Source organism: Varanus komodoensis, unplaced genomic scaffold (genome assembly GCF_004798865.1).
Source record: "Varanus komodoensis strain SLA01 unplaced genomic scaffold, ASM479886v1 scaffold36, whole genome shotgun sequence".
NCBI lineage: Eukaryota > Metazoa > Chordata > Lepidosauria > Squamata > Varanidae > Varanus > Varanus komodoensis.
In genome coordinates, this window is record NW_025335873.1 from 4,690,360 (window position 1) to 4,713,630 (window position 23,271).

Here is a 23,271-nt window from a genome sequence, read left to right on the forward strand (position 1 = left end):
TTGTGGCCCCACAGAGATTCTGACCTGTTATTTCCACTAGCCCCATAAGCGTAGTTAATCGTGAAGAGCGACAATATCTATAGGCCATTACCTCCAGGAGGCTACAGGTTGTCCCCCTGCAGGCACGTGTCCAGCTTCTGCTGAACTTGCTCAGTAAAGCTACTGTACCCTGTTCGGAGAATCAGGAGGATGCTCTGTCTTGGGAATCCTCAGGAAAAGGATTGGCAGAGAGCAGTCGTATTTTTATCTTTCCTAAAATAGGTCAGGGGTAGGCAGATAGCCATCTCTGGGAGCGCAACGCTGGTTTTTACTAGCATCGTCTGATGCGTAACAGTCACATGCTTAGGACTGAAGAAAAGGGGGGGGGCAGGAACTTGTACAACTGTGACTGCATAGGCATCAGGCCCCTCCTGTGCAAGACCCCCACCTTGCCTCCTTCAGCTTCATTCTGCTCCACCTTCTTCCTACCCCCAAGAAAGGCGGATGGACGAGCAAATGCTTGAAATCCAGGCTGGGCTCCTGTTTCTCCATCTGTGGTGTTCCAGCTCCAGCGTTTGAGCTCAGACAAGAGCCTACTGCTGCTAAAGTATGTACTGCAGCTTCATCTATGAAGATTGATTATTCAGCCCTGTTTTTAGGGAAAGGGCCTGAATAGAACTGGCCTTTTTATGGGGCAGACAACTTTTGGTGTTGTGTCCATGATAAATGGTTGGGTATTCGTTTATTTGTATTAGGTTAGATTCAGACTTAGCCGTACTTCAAGCAGAGGGATTGAAATCCAGGGGACCTGACTCAAATAAGTCCCCTTGATCTTGATGGGTCTGCTCTAAGTTAGGTCTAAGCCTGGATCCAGCCCGTTTAGTCTTTCCTGCCAGGTAGCAGGAGACGTACTTCTGTGCTTTGTGTATCGGTTTCTATGCACCTTGGCTGGAGATGAAGAAAATGTTTGCTGAGATGTCGGAGGAGGAAGTATGACTTGGGCCTCACAACCTACAAATGTTGCTTATTGAAAGATGGCATTCTGAGATCTCTTGGCCAGCTTTTTGATCCACTGCTGTACAGTGTCCGTGTTGAGTTTTACTTAACTATATTGTCCTTTCAACCAGTGGCTCAAGACCTCCCACCTTCTGCAGTTTATCCCCAGCCCGCACTGAGCGGGACCTGGTACCCTGTCTGTGTCTCCCCTCTGAAATTCTCCGCAGCATTCCCGAGTTCTCTGGAGGTTTAATCCCACCCCTTTTCCCTCTCACTTTTTTGTTCTTCTGTTTCTTGCATGTGCAGTTTTGTAAAGCAAACTCGAGGTACTGTATCACGCAGCTCGTCGGTCTCCAGCGTAAATTCACCGTGAGTTGCCCCTCTGTGTACAATGAATGGATGGATGATATATACCTATACAAACAGATCCCTCTCCCCCCGCACCCCGTCGCCCCATTCCCATCCTCCACCCCCCTTTGCTTAGATGGTTCACTCCATTGTGGAAACAGAAAGTGACTCGCGTTGCTCTGTAAGTGCTTGTGAGTTGCTTCAGAGCAATTCCATCGTGCAGCTTCCCCTCCCTTCCCCTTCCCCTCCCACTCCATGCATTTGCATGCCCCCTTTGTGGTCTCCTGAAATCCCCCCCCCCTTTAATCAGTGTGTCTCATTCTGTGGCCTGTCTTGATTCCAAGTGATGTGCTTAGTTTCTTGTCCCACTCCTGACGGATGGATGAGAAGGACACAGCCATCCAGAAGGCAGGGCTGGTTGTAGGACTGGGGAAACCGCTGCCGGTGCTCCTCCTGCCATGGAACGCTTGCCTCCACTCCTCCTGGGTTCAGGCTGTGCTGTATCGGAGGATGATGTGTGCAGAGCTTCTTGACTTTGCTCATCCGGGTGCTCACCCACTGGGCAGCTGCAGCAGCTTGGAGCAGGGCTGGGAGCTTCAGAGATAGACCTGCTGGGGAGAATGGCCTTGGTGGTGTCCAGTGGTGTTGATGCCTCAGCTCAACCCTGGCACCAGGAACAGGGATGGAGGGGCAGAGCCTGGAGGTCAAGGCATCCGGGCAAACTCTGAGCTGTCATTTCTAGGAAAACCTGATCTGGAAGTCCTCACAACCACGTGGGCTGAGAAATGGGATGGGTCCAGGGAATCTTTCCAGGAGCTTTATTGTCCAGAAAAATGGTGCTTATCCTGTAGACCCTGGTATTTTGTCATCCAGGGCATTGGGGGTCCAACCTGGTTCTATCCCTGGCAGCTGCAGGCAGATAACCTTGTCGTGTGTGGCATGTGGTCTCCACTGAAAGGGCCAGGCGCTGTGCAACAACACAACCGTGCTCTTGCAAGCTCTGTATTCACTGCAGCTTGGACAGCAGCAACTTGTGGTGAGTGGGGGCTCAGGTGAGTTAGCAGGATGAATGGCCACTTGGGTGTTTTTGGTTAGCAGCAAAATGCCAGCCAGTCCTCTGGTGCTCACAGTTCTGAATTTGGCAGAAGCAAGCCACTGGAGACGTCTGAAACAAGGAATGGTGGGGGGATTCCACAGCTGGAAAGACTGAGAAGCCTAGAATGGCAGAGTTGGAAGGGTCCATGAAGGCAATCGAGTCCATCGAGGATGCCACGTTACACCATCCCACTCAGATGGCTGTCTTCAGGGACTGGTGGTTCCGGGCAGTCTCAGCTGTGGGAGCAACCTGAGCCAGGAGCAGGAGGACAGGTCTGGAGCCAAGAATAAGCAAGGACACAAGAAAATGGCATAGAGAGCTTGTAGTTGCAGCAAGTCTCAGATGGAGCAGGAAGCTCCCTTGAAACCCTCTTGCCCAAGGGCCAGATCCTGAAGGCCCTCTGGTCCAAAGCTGATGCCACCAGTTCAGTGGTTCACCACATGGTGCAGCAGATCATGGATCCCAGCAACTCCTACAAGGAGTCTTAGACTCTGTCCTTCTCCTGAGGATCTGAAGCAGGTACTATGTATTTAGTTATGGAACTGTTGCATCATTTATTGTCAGAACAAAATGCAAGAGCTTTGGGGCACCACCTGAACACTCTGAGGCAGGATTTGCTTTTTCCTCCCTTTTTTTAGACCCTACATCATTATACCAGTAGATGCCAAGAAGAGCGTGGAACGGCCTCTTCTGCCAACAGTAGTAGTTGTGTAGCTCACACTCAGGCAGCTCCGCTGTACAGTCTGGCATTATTTTCAGCACAGTGAAAACACATTTTTTTCTGTAGAACAACTGATGCAAGAAGGATTCACTGCTTCTCCCTCATTTGACCAGGAGCAAGTTTCCCCTAGAAATACTTCCAAAGTTCTCCACATTCAAGTTTTGCCTGAAGTTTTGGCATTTCAAATCAACTCACCTTGTTCCTGAAGTGGAAGCAATGGATTAAGCACTTTTCTTTCTTCCTTATTTTTTTTATCAATGCTCTCAAGCCCTGGATGTACCAATACTCCTGGGCACTTTGCCACGTGTTTTCAGTTCCTTTCCTTCTGTCCATCCCATCGCAGTTCAGGTTTCAGAGAGAGTGTTTCTAAAAATTCAGAACTAGAGCATATATTGTTGGCTGGAGCTTTCAGAACTCTCTCTTCATTTTCCTTTCTACTATCACTCTCCCAACCATCTCACACCATACATGAGTAATGTAAATATATGCACTGTTTTAAAAAGGAACAGCCTAGATATGATCATAGACATTGGGCCTGCTAAAATTTGTAGATAGGAATGGACGCGTCAATGTCTTTCTAGCCTTGTCAGTTTCACTGGATGGCTCCCTCATAAATCTATTCTGTCCTGTTTTTGCATTGATTTGTGATTTTAAAAAAGAACAACATTCATATTTCCAATAGATACTTGAATATGAATTTTGTGAATACGAAATACACAATTCGGTCATGCTGTGAGCCAAAAAGAAGGGGGAAATTCATGTGGTTCACAGTTTCATGAGCACTTTCCTAATTCTGCCCTTTCAAAACAGTGTATGAACTCAGGATATGTATGTATCCTTCAAAATTCATCCTTTTCTGAGCTTTGCAATGGAGTTACCTGGATTCATACAAAAATGTGCTTCATATAAAAGAAATCACTTACATAAACGTAAGTATATTAGCAAAAATTGCATGGATGAGAATAATTACCAAAAAATATGCATGAACTTTCATGCATATTTTTTTAAACAACCAACCAACCTTCAGGATGAACTTAATTTAAGATTGTTGGATGGGGAATCCAAATTCAGGACAAACTAAGTTCCAGGCTGGGAAAGTGAGAAAGGGAGAGGAACCCAAATTGATAAATCAATTTATCCCCAATTGGTAGATGTTTTGATGATGATAATAAAATGATTGTTTATTATACCTACCTTAAATGATTGAAATTTCCCACAGAATCAAATTCTAATCTCACAAGCTGTTGCAGGTACTCCCGCAATACCGCTGATGTGATTTGGGGTGTTTACAAATCATGCAAATTCCAAAATTCCTGTTCTCACAGAGAATGCAAAGAAAGGACAGGGAGCTTGTCAATATCAGAAAGATGCTGTTGCATTAAAGCCCCAAGTATTCTTTTTAGAAGCTATGGGTTCTTTTTATAGTTGTCCCAAATCAAAACATACAGGAGATCTCTTTGACCCTTTGAGTTAATTGCCTTTTGAAAGGCTAATCTGTTCTCTTTAATATATGTGGAAAAAACCATTGAAAGCACAGTTTGATGCATGATCAGGAGAATAGGCAGCCTACATCCTCCAGCATTTCCGGGTTGCTTGGAGGAGTTTTCCTCCCTCCCTCCATTTTAGCAAGCACGACTGACCATGCATCAGACTGCAGCTTAAGACAGTAATCAGATGTACAGAAAGCCAGGACTCACCACACACATTATATTCCCAGAGGACTGAGCTCATTAGCCTGTTACTGCAAAAACAGCCTTTCCCCACCCCACAAGGCAATCTCATGGCATCTCGAAAGTTAGCACATTTAGAATGGCAGGAGGTCATTCATCATAGGTCTTGTTCCCAAAAGCTTATATTTTAAGGGACTAAAGGCCTGGTTTCTCTTGTGTAACCCTGCCTGAAAAGTAAGACCTGGAGCAGGGGGTCACTGGCAAGAAAGCTGTGTCATTTGTGATTGCCTCTTTGTGAAATTCCCTCCTTGTAGAGGTGGGTCTGCATAATCTCGTTTGGCAGCCAAGGTGTAAAGGTCTTGCTTTGGAATGTTTGATCCTCTGACCTGGAGATCTGATTACAATAACCCTAAAATTGACAAAGAACAGACCCATGGGGTGGATCAAATCATGACACCCCCCCCCCAGTGCATCCCCCAAAGTGACTCTGTGGAGGAAAAGAATTCCCATCGTACAAGCAGAACTATGCTTTGCAGACCAAAGTTGTAGAACAAACCGAAGAATTAAGCATCAGTTAAACTTTTGCGTAGAGGTAACCTTTTAAAAAAACCAAATTGTTGAAAGGGGTCTGCTTGCTCAGGCCGGAAGAGTTAACGCACACCTTCATTCGTTGTTGGTCTTTGTGCTTTCCTTTTCTGCTGCTTTCATGGACCTTCTGTAACTCTGGTTCTTGATCACGGGCTTGGGCTGGAGCATTCTTGGCTTTGTTTTTCTCTTACCCACTTGGGGAATTTGATCTAAGCTGATGAAACCAGGGAGCCTCGTCTATAAGAAGCCTGCTTTCACAGCCTGCAAATGTTTGTTTAAAATAAATGTCAGTGCTTTTTTCATGGCTTGGGAACATGGCATGCAACACAAAAACTTACTTCGTGGTGGTATGTACTAGTACTCAACACCCGGAAGCCACCTTTGTCCTTCATGTGGCAGTTACCCTGAAATAAAAGTAGCAGGCCAAAAGCATGCCTTTGAAAATGACTAACCCTTTCCTAGACTTCAAAAGCCCCCCATCCCAAAGAATCTGATGGCATTAAGGCGCAACAACACCCTGGTTAGAACATAGATGTCCACAAGCACTAGCCAGGCAGCAACTAAAAGTCTGTATCCACACCTTCCAGGTATATAAGTCTACATACTAGAAGCTCTTTACTCAGGGCCTTGATCCTTTAGGAGCAAGGGGACATGAGGCGGAGATTCAGGTCAAGAAGTTTGGTGCTGGATTGTAGGGGATGACGTTCTCTATCTTGGTTCAGATTGGATTTATTCACATCAAGGTGGCTTGTTCCACCTTATCGTTCCCATGATCAGTGACACAAAAGAGAACAAGGAGTTGGATTGCAGTGCTGGGATACAGTTGTTGGGATGCTACAATAGGGCAAGGTTGTCAGCAGGTGGTAGTGGGGCAAGGTAAGGCCTTTTGCAGCTGTCACCTTTCATGGTGAAGTAGGGACCATGTTCTGGCGATAGTTTTGGTTCCTCACATAAACTGATTCCAGAAGTCCCTGGGAAGGGACCAAGAAATGCTGTGGTTTTCCTGCTGGCTTTTCCTGCTTTAGTGTATCCAAGCAACCATTCCACCATCTTGCCCATGATCATTTTGCTGAAACCGTGCTCACATCACTGTTTGATCCAGTTATGACAGTAATTACCTCTCTCTGCTGATGCTCCTTTTCCTCCTGTCTTCTCCCCCACCCCTTCCCATGACCCCTCCTCTCTCCCACCCCCTTCCTTTCTTCTGCAGCAAACAGCAGAACGCCTCCAAGTCTAAATCCGTCTGGGAGCAAAGGACCAGCCAGATACGGATGCACAACTTCCGGACCAGCTGCGAAGCCCTGTACAATGAACTGGACCCGGAGGAGAGGATGCGCTACGCTAACAACTTCCACATCCGTCCAGACATGAAGACCCACCTGGATCGGCCCCTGGTTGTCGAACCGAGGAGCGATGGTCGCAACAACAACGTCAATAAATTGAGCCCCGTCGACGTGCAAGAAGCCCCAGAGCAAGCGAAGGCTCTTCCGGAGGAGAGTGCCGAGGGTGCGCGCAAGCACCACCGGCATCGAGAGAAGGACAAGGCAGGGGAGCAGGAGAAGAGCCATGTGCCCAAGGAGGAGAACGGAGAGTCTGGCCCAAACCACAAGGAAGAGCGTCCTCGGCCCCACAGGAGCCGCAGCAAGGAGGGCGATGGTGGCGGAAAGGAGGGGAAGAGCGAGCGCAACCGAAGCCAGGAGGGCGGTAGACGCCACCACCGCCACGGATCGGTGGAGGAGGGAGCCGAGAGGGAACATCGGCGGCACCGCAGTCACCGCCACTCGGCTGAGCGGCAGGCCAAAGAAGGCAACGGGAATGTGAACGGGGCCAAGACGGAGCGCCGTTCTCGGCACCGAGGAGGGTCCAGGCCTGGGAACCGGGAGGGCGAGCCAGGCTCCAAGGGAGAAGGGGGAGAAGAACCGCACAGACGGCACAAGATACGGCACAAGGCCCTCTCCACATACGAGTCACTGGATAAAGAGAACGGGGAGAAGGAGGGCGACCTTGGCGAGAAGGAGCTGAGGAACCACCAGCCAAGGTGAGCCCGCTGGGTGGGGAACCCTGCCCGGGAGATGGTGCTGGGTTGAGCGGGGCCGGTGCAGCGGAGGCAGGCTGAGCAGCCAAGCCCACTCTTGGGAGCCAGGCGGCTCTGGAGTTGGGCGTGGATCCCCTTAGAGAAGTAGGGCAAGGAGACGGCATGGAACCGGCGGAGGTACTAAGTGTGGAAAGCAGGAAGAGGTAGCACAATGCCCCTTGCTGCCTGTCACGGTATCTGCCTACCTTTTCTAAATGTCTCTCTGCTCCAAGGGAAGGGAAGGGCAAATGAAATATTGGGGGGGGGGATATAATATTCCTGAGGTGTCCTCCCCCTACATGCACACTGGCGTATTTATTTCTGCTCTTGTTTTTGCTCAATAGAGAGATCTCTCAGCTGCCTTTCAAAGGTGTTGTCATTCTAAGATAGCTTAGGATCAAATTAAGTATCAACAGATTCTTACATGTAAATTATTTGAAGCCAATTTGAATTAAGTACAATAAAGTACAGTCTGACAATGGTGTTAACATATGAAACAGCAGCAAATAGGATTGCCCGTTTTTGACAAAAGGGGTGTGTTTTTAAAGCTCTCCTAAAAGCAGTCATGCAGCAAACCAATAGTTTGGAAGGAGGTTCCATAGAGTGGGGGCCACCACAGAGTAGACCTATCTCTAGTGCCTGCCAGTGTTTTTGACCAGTGAGTAAGGCCCATACAGTTTATCTTAAAACACAGAGAAGTTTAGATGTTTGCAGTCAGTGCTATGACTAAGGAGCAAATTATTGCCAACGTAGTGCAGTTTTGCTGAAGGAACTGCACTGACCGGTTTTGGACACCGGTTTACAAAGCCCTGAGTAAGAATTCCCAGGAGACCTCCTGCTTCTCTACTGGCCTGATCCATCAGGAGATGCCCTCCTTTCCTAGCTTGCAAACTTTTGCTCCACGATAACGTTGGAATAGAACACAGGAAGAGCCCCACAGGATCAGACCCAAGCTCCATCCAGTCCGGCTCTCCGTGCACACGGTGGCAAACCGGGATCCCTCCAGAAGGACGGGTGCAAGGCCTCCTCCTGCCCAGCTCCTCAGCAGCTGGCGCATGCAGGCAGGCCACCTCCGGTCAAGGAGGCAGCCCATGGCCAGCAGGGCTAGTAGCCACGGAGAGCCGCCTCCTCCTCCATGAATCTGTCCAAACCTCTTTGAAAGCCACCCAGATTGGTGGCAACTCCACTTCCCATGGCAGTGCATTTTATGGCTTAATTATACATTGCGTGCAGATCCTTGATCTGTCCTAAACCCCCCACTCATCAGCTGCATGGGATGGACCTGGCTTCCAGTGTTATGAGAGGGAGGAAAAATGTCTCCCTCTCTACTTTCTCCACACTGTGCATGATTTTAAGTGCCTCCATCATGCCTCCCCTTGCTCCCCATTTTTCTAAGCCAAACACTCCCAACTTTCCTAGCTGCTCCTCACAGAAGAATTGCTCCATTCCTCTGATCATTTTTGTTGCCTTGCTCTTTACTTTTCCCAACCCAATAATGTCCCTTTCCAGATAAGGCGACCAGAGCTGAACATAATATTCCAAGTGTGTTCACACCAAAGATTTGCATGAGGGAGGTTAGATTTTGACAGTTCTGTTTTCTGTTCTGGTCCTAATTGTGCCTAGCGTGGATTTTGCCTTTGGGAAAGTTGCCTTTTAGAGCCACCCAAATTGGTGTCTATCACAGCTCCTTGTCATGAACTATGCATTGTGTGAAGAAATACTCCCTCTTATCCGTTCTGAATCTCTTAATCAGCTTATGGGAAAGGGAGGCTTTTCTAAAACTCATTAAAAACATCAGTACAATAGAAATGTTAAACAACAGGTACAGTAAAAAAAAAAAAAAAATCAGGCTGCTCCCCATTCCTCATGAATACAAGCAGTGAAAGTCTGAAGGTATGTTCTACCTGCACGCACAAACCATAAAGAGTCAGAAGTCACTGCCAAGCTAATTTGGGTTATCCAGGTATTTAGTGGTAGATCTGGATCTACGTTTTGCCTGGTTTATTCAAACTGAGTAGCTGGTCCTAGATCAAATCAAGCCGGAGCTTTCCCTAGAAGCGAACATTACAAAAATGAGGCTGCCCTACTTTGGGCACCTCCTAAGAAGGCAAGACTGCCTGCCTGGGAGAAGACCATCCTGCAGAGGAAGGAAGAGAAGATCAAATATGAGGTGACTCCATCAAGGGAGCCTTGAATTTGCGAGAGGTGAGCGGGGCTGTCATGGGTAGGACATGTGCGAGGACTTTCATTTGTAGGGTGGCTGTGAGGTGGAGATGGCTTGACAGTGCAGGCTTTGGAAGGACAGCAGCCCCTCAAGTTCCCCATCCCATGATGGTCTTTGTTCTTGCACCTCAGGGAAGCGCCATGTGATTCAGAGGCTGGTGGCAGTGTGACCGTCGCCCCGCTGCACACCCTGCCCAGCACCTGCCTGCCAAGGGTGCCTGAGCAGCCGGAAGATGCTGACAACCAGAAGAATGTCACCCGCATGGGCCAGCCATCTCTGGATAAAGCTGCTGTTGTGAACATCCCAGTCACAGTCACAGCCCCTCTCGGAGAAGCTGCTGTCATCCCAAGTGAGTGTTCCCAATGTGGAAAGTTACCTTGTGGGCCACGTGTCCATCTGGCCCAGGAGTGCCTGCTCTGACTGGCAGCAGCTTTGGGGTGGGGGCCTGTGGTAGGAATGCAGGAGTTCTAGTCTACCAGCACTCGGAGGCCCACATGTTCCTACTCTACGGCCTCAAGCAAAGGGGTCTCCTGTCATTTACTGCCTTAGCTCCACTTCTGAAGAGTCATGATGTGCTGGCACAAGTTTATATTTGTGCAGTTGTGACTCAGTTAAAGAAGAAATCCAGAACCTTGCTCTGTCAATTTCTTATAGTTCTGTCTGGTGTCTTGCATAGCTCAAGGAGTAATATCAATAACACAGGAAGAACATGGGTAAATTGACCCATCCCTTGGTGGAAATTGGCTGGTTAACTGGCTGTTAAAAGCATTACTCAACCTGGGTCTCTTTGCTCTTGTCAACGTGCTAGTGAACAACACGGAATTCGAAACGAAAGCAGAAGAGAAGAAAGAGATGGATGCCGATGACGACCTGGCAAACCACGGACCCAAGCCAATTCTGCCTTACAGCTCCATGTTCATTTTAAGTCCTACCAACCCGTAAGTTGTCCCACCTGCTCTCTACCCAGTGATCCATGGCTGGGTTTTGTTTGTTGAAATTCTATCTACCACGAGAACGTAACAACCACACCAGATCAGAGCCTCAAAAGATGCAGTCCAGAGGTCTGCAGACAACCCAGAAAAATAACATGAAGGCAAGTGCGCCCTTCCGCTCGTGTTCCCAAGCATGCGCATGGTTCACACAAGCATGCTGCCTCTGACCCTGGAGGCAACGCACAGCCACCAGGACTAGCAGCCAGTCTAGTCTTGTGCCCCATGAGTTTGTGCCACCCCCGTTTAAAGCCATCCAAACATGCAGCCCTTCCTCTCTCTCGTGGTAGAGAATTCCATAGTTCAATTGTGGGCTGCCTGAAGATGGTTTTCCTTGTATTCCTCCTTTTATTTCCCTCTCCTCCTCTCCACCTCGTGGGACAATCCTGCTGGGTCCCAGTCTGCCATCCCCTGCCCTTTCTCAGCACCATGCATATTTTTATACAGCTCCCCCCCGCCACCGAATCTGAGATGGGTGGACTCCATCAAGGAAGCCATGGCCTTGGATTTAGAACAGCTAAGCAGGGATGTCACAGAGAGGATATTTTGGAGGATGTTCGTTCCTGGGGTCACCATAAATCGGCGACAACTAGACAGCACATACTAGCAGCGACATCTCCCCCATGTTACTGGCCCCCTCCCCAGGCTGTAAGTCGGGGGTCAGACTAGATGGCCTGGGAAGCCCCTTCTGACTAGCTCTGTTTCTATGTTTCTATACAGACTCAAACAGTGTAGCATTCCCCTTTAGGGAAAGTGTTCCAGCTCCTTGATCATACTGAATAGTTTTTTTCTGCAAAACTGCACCTCAGATATTCAAGGTCATGGGAAGCCACCTTAGATCAGGCCGGACTATTCATTGGTCCAGTCCAGCTTTATTCCAACTGGCAAGGAGTCTCTTCCATTTGCAATTAGATACATGTTGCTGCAGTTATCCGGGAATGAATCTGGACCTTCTGCATGCAAAAAATGCATTCTACTAATTTCCACTAAATACTATATATTTCCTCTACTAACGGAGGAAACAAATATGCACACAAAATTCCTCTCTTTCTTTCTTTGCCAGATTCGTTGTTCTAGGGCCAGCTCCAGAAATTGGGGTGTCCAGGCTTGGGTGCCCCTTGGTATCCCCTCCTATCCTTCGTAATGACAAGCCACCCTTGGGCAACGCAATGAGGGTGGGTCTGGCTGGCAGGCCATTTACCCATAATGCCCCGAAGAGACACCGTCAGGGCCATTATGGGGAAGTACAATGGCAGTCAGCTGCTATGTGTGGATTTCGGTGGGCTGCCGGGGCAGAAAAGAGGGTTGGAGCAAATATCAGTGGTGGCCCGTTTTGGGGTGATGGGGTCCCGGCAGCTCCCCGTGGACACGAAGCACTGACCCCCTTCCCTCCCTGTACTTTTCTTTCTGGCATGGCTAGCCAACGAGATCCCTCCATGTCGAGATTTCCGTGTCGTGTCTCTTATGCAGTAGTGCATAGCAAGAGGAGCTGCTCCTTCTGTCTTTGCATGTGTGTGTCGCTGGTTTTTGCTCGACTCTTGTAGAATCCGGCGCTTGTGCCACTACATTGTGAACCTGCGTTACTTTGAGATGGTCATCCTCATTGTCATCGCGCTCAGCAGCATTGCCCTCGCGGCCGAAGATCCCGTCCAAGCCGAATCGCCAAGGAACGAGGTGAGGAATCGCACTCTGCCCATGCTCATGCACATGGTGGGCATGTCATGAGCAGAGCCGGCTGGAGCCAGGGGTCAGACTAGATGGCCTGGCAGGCCCCTTGTGACTCGCTCTGTTTCTATGTTTCTACGAGTCCAAATGTTGCTTCTGAACTTCGTTCCAGGGAACGGGAAACCCTTGTGAGAAATCCCTATTGAAAATCTCCCCTACATTTTTTTGTGCATGCATGAGGCTGTTCATGGACATTATGCCTGCAATATGTGGTTGTTTGGGTGTGGGATGAAAAGAGAACTCATCCCTGTTGCTGAGGCAACCTGGCTAGTGTGATCCTTGCATTGGAATCCTCCTCCGATGCAGATTAATGCAGATGTTCCTCCACGCTGCCTCCTCATGGCCTGAAGAGTGTGTGGACCATTCTTTGAACCTAGAAAATATATTTGCCTGAGCTGAACCTTGGGCAGGTTCCACTAGAGACCTTCAAGCAAAGATCAGAGATGAGGGTCCAAACTTGGGGATGGGTGAACGATTCCTTCGTTTTGCATCTCGGTTCACTTCTCAGACTTAAACACAAACAGGGGTGCAACAAAACACAGAAGGCTGCACTTCCCCAAATGTTTTTGATGTTCTGAAATGATGCATATCAAAACACAATGTCCAAGGAAGTGCACACTGTTGGGGAAAATGCAGAAATGAACATGCAAACATGTGTACAAAAATCTATGCAAGCATTCATGTAGACCAAAACAAGTTCGTGAACTGATGCAGAGATGGGATGAAAGGAGCAGTGGGAAATAAGAACCCATAACCAAGTTTGACCCTCCGGAGAAGTTGATCTAGTACTTCGGGGTTCCCCAAATGTTGTTTTTCTCTCCCTCTGACATCACCCCCTTTTTCTCAGCCGCTGCTTGTTTGGTGGGGGCCTAGTTTGGTAAATCTTCCCAGCCATCAGATATAGAAAGCTGACTCTGCCACTCACCGTAACAGCCTTACTTTCTGCTTCGTGGTCTTTGTGACTTGCACATTTGGGTCATGCACTTGCTCAAAACAGCCCTCCTAAATGTTCTAGAGTGGTCCTGAGTTTAGGTGAAAGTCGTACCAGCTTCCCTCCTCGCTTGTGTGGGCGCAACTCCTTCCTTTCCATTTCTTTTCTTCTGTGACTGGCGGCATTCGAAATATTCTTGTGCCTTGCAGTCTCTTTCTGCAGACATTCCTCAACCTCCCACCTGGAGCACTGGCCAAGTTCTATTTATTTCTTCTCCTTTCTTTCTCTGAGTGTTTTCTCCCACCCCTCTTTCTGCCTCACAGGGGCACTTGGCTTCCAAAGCCTTCTTCAAGAACTGCCCCTGTGGTGGGAAGAGTCCATTCCCAGTTCAGGGATGACCGGGTCCAAAGGTCAACGCACACCCTCCTGAGGAGCCGAGGGCTCCATCTGGGACTGATCCCCAGCCCACTTTATACCCATTCATTGCTAGCAGACCCACTCTGCAGGTCAGGGATGAATGGGGTCCTTGCCGGTTCAGACGCAATCAGACAGGCCACGTGGCTTCATGTTAGGAGCCTCAGCTCGACATGCAGCATGTTCTGCGGAGGAGCACAGTCTCGCCTCTTTGGCCAGGGCCTTCCTCCTCCTCCTCCTGTGCCTTCCCCCACTTCCCTTTAATCCCTTGGGTTGCAAAACAGAGGGGAGGGCAAGGCCCTCCATGGCATCCTAATAACACTGTGGTGTGTATGGCTACGGGGGGCAACTCTGCTTCTCCTCTCCAGCCACCGGTTCCTCCCGCTCTCACCATGAAAGGAAACCAGGCACGCTCCATCTTACAGCTTAGAAGGTAGGCATCACCAGCGATTCTCCGAGAAATGGTGCCAGTCATGGCCATTTCTCATTAGCTCTCTATTCAAGCTTCACATGCTGCAAAATCAAAGACTGATGCAGTTTTCAGCAGGGTGGTTCTCTCTGCAGTCTGGGCATCGCAGCTCCACCCTCCAGTAAGTTTTTCCTCTTATGCAATATGAGTGAGTCACAAAGACTGTGACGGAGAACAGGTCTGCTGCCTGCAACTGCAGTGGTTATCTGTGAACTGACAGAATCCACCCTCCTCCCCTGCTTTGATGACCCAGTGGAGATGTCCTCCACTGCAGCAGATCAGAAGTAAGGAAAGGCAGACCCGGAAATGCAAGGAGGGGTGGGCGAGACACTTGCCTAAGCATTGCTCAGCTCTAGACTCTCCCAAAGGACTGTTCTGTGCAGGTACACAACCCATATGTGTGAGTTCACCCATGCCCAGGTAAGTGGCCTGTCCTTCCGGCATGCTGGTATTTTGACTCCACCCCTTTCACTTTTGGCTCCGCCTTTTTTGCTTTCACCCCATCCTACCACTGCTGCAAGGCCTCCAAGAACTTCTCCAAAATTAAATTCAGCCTTGGAAGCATAGGCAGAAGCTCCAGAGTGTGAATCTGGTCATCCAACACATGGGGCAACCATGCACAGAGCTGTGAGCTCCTGGTTTTATCCTTGAAAGGTCCTAGAATTCTCTGAATAGAGCATGGTTCTGCTCTTAATTAAGGAGAGTTAGGAGAAGCCCATTTGGACCCATACAATGACTGTGTGACTTTGTAGCAGACAACAATCTTGTCTCTGCTCTATATTTTTGTTACTGCTTTTGTGGAGATGACACTTGCACTGCCTCCTTTGAAACTTCTCATTCTGATTCTAGGCCCTCAAGTACCTGGATTATATATTTACAGGTGTCTTTACATTTGAGATGGTGATAAAGGTAAGAATCTCTCTTCATTGTCAAGATAAGAGTGTGCAAAGAGGCGAAGTCAGGTGCTTGAAGCATCTAGCCTAGGATTGTCAACACGGACTGGTAGCCGTTCTCCAGGATGTCAGAATGACAATATTGTTTGCTCTAATGTTACCTCCTGTTGTTGGATTATGTTTGGGTGCTCACCTCATTGCTAAAAACGGTCAGGGAGAAGAATCCTTCCCCATCAAGATAGCTGTATGAAAGAGACTCAGAGATGGGTAAAGTTCAGGGAGCTTCCATGTAGCCTGAAGTGCCTGATCCTGCCTAATTTTGGAAGCTAAGCAGGGTTGGGCCTGGTTGAAATCTGGATGGGTGACTTAAAATGTCATGAACCATCCAGAGAGCTTTGGTTATCTGTGGGAAAATACTCCTGGGCTCAGAGAAGTAGACATGTGTAGGTTTCACCTGTTCCAAGGTAAATCTGAGGAATTTAAGATGCCACAATTTATCTTTAAATGTAGGAATGATGCCATTTAACAGACATTGCTTGCATCTTTGGCACATGGTGGATGTTCAGAAAGGGGGGTTTGAGCCATGTCCCTCAAAAATCCATGTTTTTACGGTTGTTTAAGAGTTCAGGCACATGTTTAAGGGAAAATTTAAACCTGATCAAGGAACAGTGAAGCTTGTCCTGCCTGCAGGATGCAGGACTAATCCTGTCAGTGTCTCAAATTATGCAAGTGCATTTAATGATTATAAAGCATTGTGTGAACTGCTCTCTAAGATACAGGCTTGAGTGCCCAGTTGGTCAGGAAATTCCCTGGGACACTTTGGGTCAGCCACAGACTCTCAGCCCAACCTGCCTCACAGGGTTCTTGCTGTGAGGAAAACTCGAGTTATGCCTTGAGTTCCTCTCGAGAAGAAAGGAGGTGGGACATGAATTTATGGTAATAACAACAATAATACACAGTTTAGAGATGTTAGTCATGATTGCAGACACCCAACGCTGAATAGGGATGGGGTCAGGGAATGATGCAGATCATATGCAAACGCGAATGGGACGAGTTCATGCCTCCTAGCCAATCTACTTCGACAGTCGCACTTTTGCAAAGGGCTGATGTGAGTCCTCAGTCGAAAAGGCACATAGAGAAGATTGTATATTAGTGCAACTAAGACAAGGGCAAAATATTTAGTCAAATTGCTTGCTCAGAATTTGCATATTAGGCAAATATTGTGTAGAAGGTGTGCACGTGGGGACCAATGCACATTCTCATGCATAGAAACATTAGGGCTGGCTTTTTAAAGATGCAAACTGGGGTGAAAAGAGTCCAATGTGGGAAAAAGCTGGAAAGTGGGAGAAAGGGAGAGGGGCCAAAATGTCCAGGTTGCCCATCTCTCTCAAAGAGTTAGGACAAGGCAGAATGATGCGGTGGTGACCTTTCAGAAAAAATGCAAAACCACCCCGGGCTTGCTAGGTTCTATACGTGCAGGAAGGAGTTGCTGATGGCTGTAGCGAAGTCTCTCTTGGAAGATCCGTTCCGTTTTAGACCAGAACGCCAAGAAGGAGCACTGCCCCCAGCCCTTCTCGACCCCTGAAAGCCTCCAGCTGTTCCTTCCAGCAGGTTTCACAGAGAGTTTGTTCTTCTGCATGTTCTCCCAAGATGATTGACCTGGGCTTGCTGCTTCATCCGGGCTCCTATTTCCGCGACCTCTGGAACATCCTGGACTTTATTGTGGTCAGTGGGGCACTTGTGGCGTTCGCTTTTTCGTAAGTAGCTTCGCTTTTCGGGTTCTGATTTCCTGTCCCGGGGAAGTGGAAACTCTGCTCATGCTCCCCGTTGCATTCCCAGAAGGATGCTTTGGCGTTGCTAGTTCAGGTGTACATTCAGTCACTCAGGAGTGTGCCCGTCTGGTTGGTTTTTGGTGCACGTGTGTTGTGAGATGCAGAGAATTTCTGGCCGTTTTCTGTAACCTGGAAGTTGCTGAACTCTGCTAAGGACGCCTTGCCTCAAAACAGGCTGAGCTTTTGCAACATCCACCCTGACACCAGTCAGCTGAAATGCATAGCTGGGTAAAACATTCAGATTTCAGTCTTGGATTGGTGGCCACCAGACTGACTGGGCTGACCCAGATGAGCTGGCAGCTCAAAAGCCTTTCTGGCCAGGTGGCTAGCAAGATTCAGCTCTGGACAATATTTGAGACAAGGATCTGGCCAATGGGTTTACAATGCAGTCTTAGGGTTTCCTGACATTCTCGGGGTGTTCATAGGGGTATTGGGGGTGTCAAACCAAAGATCCTACAACCTCAGAGCCAAGAGTACAAATGCAGAGCCCCTGTTCACCCGCCTCCCAGCTGGCACAGAAACAGCCATACAGGCCGCAGCTCCGAGGTTGGAAATCGACCTCGGAGAGCAGGGAAAGGGGCATGGCAGGGCAGAGAAGGCGGGAGCTGATGGCTTGTGCTCAAGCTTCCTTCCTTCCCCCTCTGTGATGCTCCATCTCTCTTCACACCTCGGTCCGTGCATTGGATGCACATAAGCCACTGGGGTCAGTGACAGAGCAAAGCAAATTGGAGAGTGCCTTTGCTAACACCTTGTTTAGACTCGAGAACCAGACTTCAGGCAGCAGTTATACAAGGCTGGTTGGTGGAGGGGCGAGGCAGTCATTGGCTCCCCAAACCACCTGTTCCAGCTGAGAGGACAAGCTGCATTACCACCTTCCTGACGTGAAGGTTGGTGCTGCTGAGCCTGAGACACCCCATTAAGCAGACCAAGGCAAGGCACCAGTACCTTGGTGCCCAGTTCCTTACTTTGACCCTGCTTCTTTCTCCTCCTGCTTAGAAAGAAGTGAAATGGTTTATGTTGGGTCCACTGAAGCAAAGCTAATAAGAGGTGTCTTTTTAATCCAATCTATGTTTTCTGTTGCTTGCTGCTTGGAGGTTTTATTTATGGACATTCTCTCTCATATTTATGGCAAGTTCCACTCCCACAGAGTTGTTCTTTTGGGCAGGCAAACACTAAATAGATGTTTTGTTATTTGTCTGGCAAGGGTAACTTGGGGCAGATGTCCTAGGCCGGGTGTGTATCTGGGGACACAAGGATTCTGGTTGAGGCTATGACTCGATCTAGACATTACTCTCTACTCCTTGATAGGACGTGTGAAGCTAAATTCTCTGTAGCCACATCCCCAAAGTTGCATTCTTCACACACGCTCTGCCTTGCTGCTCCACGCTGTCTCAAGAAGGAGGTTAGGTCTAGCCTTCATCATGCTTTGCCCCCAGATCCAAACAAGCAAGAACTTGTCCTAGAAGCAACAATGACAAAGCTGAGCACACTGTGGGAAGGCAAGACTCCCTGGAGAAGATCATCATGCTAGGGAAAGTCAAAGGATGAAGAAGACGACGAAGACAATGAAGAAGATGACCGGCACCACCAAGACCAAACAGGAGATGGCCCTGTTCCATAAAGGAGCCACAGTCTTGAGTTTGCAAGAGCTGAGCAGGGCTGGCCAGGACAGGGCATTTGAGAGAGTCACCATGACTCTTAGATGACTTGATGGTATGTGAAAACAACAGTCGTGTGCAGCCACTGAGATGACTTGGATTTGGTCATGATTGCCCTCTACCATCCTTCCTTGAGTTTCTTGGGAGAAGCTGAGGGCATCAGACAGCAGTCGGGTAAAGGCAGGAGGAAGATAGGACCTCAAATCACTCCAAGTGGGTCCTGCTGGTGACAATTCTCTTTTGCAACTACAGGGGTGCAGAACCTCTGGTGTCACTACAAAACGACCCTGCTGGGCCCCGAGGTGGCCGAGTCCTTTCCCAGCCCTACTCCCATGTCTCTGACCATCGACTGCAGCTTTTCTGCAGATTTGCCCATAGGCTGAAATGCCTCCCAGGAGGCTGTTTTTTCAGCAGGGAGCTAAAGGCAACCAAAGCTGCATATAAGTTAACAAGATGTCCATGTGATTCCTCTTGAAGCAGCTTACCGGATTGTTGAAGCCCCCTGGGCCTTATCTGTGGTCTGAGATGTCTGGGAGCCTTCTCCAAGGGACATGCTCTCCAGACCGGTGAAGGGGTCTAGCTGGAAGGGGACTTGAACAAGGAAATGCTTGTCCTACTTTTGAGGAACTGGCATGCAAGAGATCTACATCAGAATTCTCTGCCGCGCACTGACAGAAGGGCAGGACAAGGACCAACTTAGATCCCATGGCTTTCAGTTGCCTGCTCAAAGCATGACCAAGGCTGGATCCAACCTGTCCCTGAGAAAGGCAAGGAAATGGTGGGGAGCGCGGCACACTCAGAGCAAGCGCTTTGTGTCCAATACAGGAATGTGAGTCGGAAGCCCTGTTCTTCCGACATTACAGAACATACTTGTGTGTGGGGGTATAGGATATGTATTTGTTTTATTTAAAACTTTTATAGACTGTCCATCTACTGGCATCTTGGGATGGTTTACAAGCAACAGGTAGAATACTTGGAATTGCTCGTGAAGATTGCAGATGTCAGCAGATAATCCAAGGCAGGGTCCTTTGATGATGGCGTGGAATGCTTTGGTGTTAACAGAAACAGAGTGAGTGAGAAGGGGTCTCCCAGGCCATCTAGTCTGACCCCCAGCTCCAGCTGGCTCCGCTCACAACATGCCCACCACGTCCAAGTCCAGCCTATCTTTGAACACCCTCACCAATGGGGCCTCAACAACCTCCTGTGGAAGGCCCACTCCACACCCTCGGGGTCCTGACTGTGAGGAAGTCCTTCCTGGCATCTAAATGGAACCTTGGCTCCCTGAGCTTGGCTCCACTGGAGCACACCCTGCCTTCCTCTGCAGGGGAGAACAGGTCTCTACCCACCTCCGTGTGACACCCCCTCACATACCTGCATGTCGCCCACAGATCCCGTCTGAGTCTCCTCTTCTCCAGGCTGAAGAGACCCAGTTCCCTCAGTCATGCCTCATACGGCTTCCCCTGCAAACCGGCCACCAACCTTGTGGCCCTACGCTGCACTGACTCTAACCTGGCTATATCCTTTCTGTAATGAGGGGCCCAAAACTGAGCACAGTACTCCAGTTGCAGGCACACCAGAGTCATGTAGAGTGGTAGTAATACCTCTCTCGATCTAGAAGCCACACTTCTGGCTGTGCAACCAAGGGTGGCGTTTGCCCTCTTGACCACCACATCACACTGCTCACTTACGTTTAGCCTGCAGTCAACCAGTACCCCGAGGTCCCTTTCACAAGTGCTGCTCTCCATCCTCTTGTCCCCTAACCTGTACTTATGACACCTATTCCTGTGCCCCAAGTGCAAGACCTTGCACTGATCCACATTGAACGCCATCCTGTTGTCTCCTGTGGTGTTTCTTTCACAGTGCTTTAGCTTTTCAAAGCAGCAACAATTTGTGTCATTAGAATACACTTAGAATCAAGTGGATTCTGCATCCTTTGACCTTGTGTCTTCTGAGAATCTGTTCCATCGTTTGTGACCACACAGCCTACCACTGGTGTCTCCAAGGTTTTCCAGATGGTTCCCTGGCACTCTGCTTGGTGGCAGCTTTTTATTTCTTAGCAGTCCCTGCCTTTCCCCCATCTTTGCATTGCTCATCCAGGCTTTTCTTCACAAGAGCCTGCCTTGATGGTTAGATGCTTTCCATGTGGCCTTCCAAGGATGCTGGAGGATGGAATGGGGGACAGGCTTATCTCCGCCTCCACAACACCAGGTCTGGTGAGGAGAGGGTTGAGCCTCTCCATCAAAGCAGGTTGCTCTTGCACTACACTGTTGTGGGACAGGGGTGTGACGTGCCCTTGGCCTGCCGTCTGGAGAGGAGGAGGCTGGGAGGCAGCCCTTCTCCCCGCTGACTCATGGACACGGCTTGGAATCTGGTTTAGGCACCATCTGACAGGACATGACAAAGCTTCCTTGCTGAAGTTTCGCACATCGTGTGCCTATTCAGAGCCTGGATGGCAGACAGCCTGATAATCCCATCCACACAGCATGATTCCCTGTCAGTGCCGAGGCACAGGCGGCTGTCAGAAAAGAGCCGGCCGATGAGCCAGAAATTTCACTCTGAGGAACAGAGCCAGGACAGGAAGGAAGAAGCCTCGTGTGGAGTCATATTCATACCAGGAGTGGGGAATCAGTGGTCCTCCAGATGTTTGGTGGCACATCCCTCAAGCATGCTCATGGGCCATGGTGGCTGAGCTTTATGGCAGCTGCAGTCCGAGACAATGGGGACCTCACCTTGCTTGCCTTTTGTCCACGCTGACCAGAGAAGCTTCCCAGATTCTTTCCGGGGGTTGCCCAGAGAAGGAACTTCAGGTCTTTTGCATGCAACACGTGTGCCCTGCCGCTTGAAATACAGTCCTTCCAAATAATGTAGGAAGCAGCTTTATATTGAGGCAGCTCATCTTGGCCAGTTGTCTACCCTGCTTGGCAACACACCTAGAGGTCTCAGACGGCTTTCCCAAGACCTACCTGAAGATGCCAGAGACTGAGCTGCAGTCCTGCCCCCAAGACCCGTGCTCTGTGGTGCACTCCCCGTTCCACAGAAAGGCAGTGGAACCAAGAAGATTCCTCTTCCTCGGGCAAACAGAACCCTCAAAGAAGGAACCCTTTTTAGCAGCCTTCCCCAACCTGGTATTTGGACCGCAACTTCCAGAATTCCCATCCTGCAGGGCCACTGACTGGGAATTCTGAGTGTTGCAGTTGAAACATGTCTGGGAGGCACCAGGATGGGGAAAGCTGGTTTATAACCTTTGCTGCCCATCTGGGCTTGGGGAGACGTTTCTGCTTCCAACAACAGCCAACATTATCAGGGTCGGTGCAACCTATTAGCATATTGTCTCAGAACAAAAGAAGAGCTCCGCTGATTCCAGAGCTCATTTATAGCCATGTGATTGTTAGCCACAGATCTCCTTAGAGCTTGGCTAATCCCCTTTTAAAGCCATCCAAGCTGGCTGCAACGAGTCTTTTGCGGAAGCGAATTCCACAGTTTAATTAGGAGCTGTGTGAATCCCCTCCTTTTTTCTGTCCGAACTCTTCTCCCCTGCAGCTTCCCAGAGTTGTAGTATGATGAGAGAAGGAGCACGGGAAGAAGCATCTTCTCCCTTTCCTCCTCTGGCACACACTGTGGCACAGTTTGGCATATAAAGTCGTGTATCTGAGTCTGTGAGATGCTCTGCGGAGAGGCAGTGAGCCATTGAAGGGCACCCCATAAGCTCAGTGGATCGGTAGGGATGTGAGAATGCGGCCTCTCCAAGCGAGCACAAATCTCGGAAGACACCTTGTGCTATTCGGAGGCCTGTGGAAATCTATAAAGCACCACAATCCTCGCAAGACAGATGGTTTGTCAGAGATTTGCAGCTTGAGGCTGTCGGGGTGAGACAGACCTTTCTGCGTTCTTGTCGGGGTCATCAAAGATTCTCCCACGGTGGATGTAAAAGGTGACCATGCTTCATTTTCCTTTTGGGCTTCATGACATGACGTGTTATTTTTATTCACTTTTACAAGCTGGCTTCAGATCTAATTAGAGCAGAGATTGGAGATCTAATCTGGAGCAGAAATTTAAGAAGTGGGACTTCAGTTTATGCACACTTAAGTGCCCATTGCTTTTCAGTGGCTCTACTTTCGGGGTAAATAAATCTTATTGCCACCTCATGAATTGGCCCCAAGGAGAGACTGTGGATCAGGCTGACCCCATGAAATCCACCAAGTTTACTCCCCCAGTCTTATTTATTCTAGATGGTGCAGTTGTTTATGTGTATTTTCTCAGCGGCTGTGGCACCTGGGAACTAGACCACTGACATAACATTGGTCATTAGAGTTTTGCCAGACCTGTGGTTTGTCATTGCATATGTTGTCAGAATTTGTGGCTGTGGGCACCTCTCCCTCCTTGCTTATTCTGTGCCTTCCCATGTTTGCTTCTCCATAGACTTCTGTCGCTCAAGTGCAATTAATTTTCCAAAGAGAAGCCTTGCTCTGCATTGCATTATAAGAATATCTTGGGTACAGCTGGACCAAGATGGGTACAGCTGGACCAAGCCACTGCTATATCAGCAGTGGGTTTTGTACCGTGGAGATCTTCAGAGCAAATATTTTGGAATCCTAGCTGCTTATCTCAGTTTAAATGATGGGAAGAATAGGGGGAATTCTTTTTCACAGTCTGTAACTACCTCG

General features: G+C 49.0%; 1 protein-coding gene across 1 annotated transcript in view; it reads left to right on the plus strand.

Annotated features, from left to right (window-relative positions):
• CACNA1B (calcium voltage-gated channel subunit alpha1 B) overlaps positions 1 to 23,271 on the plus strand; it is a 249,634-nt gene that overhangs the window by 165,393 nt on the left and 60,970 nt on the right. Inside the window, exons 19-25 of the mRNA XM_044439840.1 lie at positions 1,282 to 1,344; positions 6,609 to 7,436; positions 9,828 to 10,045; positions 10,505 to 10,634; positions 12,230 to 12,359; positions 15,074 to 15,133; positions 16,768 to 16,874. Of these exons, the coding sequence (XP_044295775.1) occupies positions 1,282 to 1,344; positions 6,609 to 7,436; positions 9,828 to 10,045; positions 10,505 to 10,634; positions 12,230 to 12,359; positions 15,074 to 15,133; positions 16,768 to 16,874 (1,536 nt within the window). The remainder of the gene's footprint in view (positions 1 to 1,281; positions 1,345 to 6,608; positions 7,437 to 9,827; positions 10,046 to 10,504; positions 10,635 to 12,229; positions 12,360 to 15,073; positions 15,134 to 16,767; positions 16,875 to 23,271) is intronic.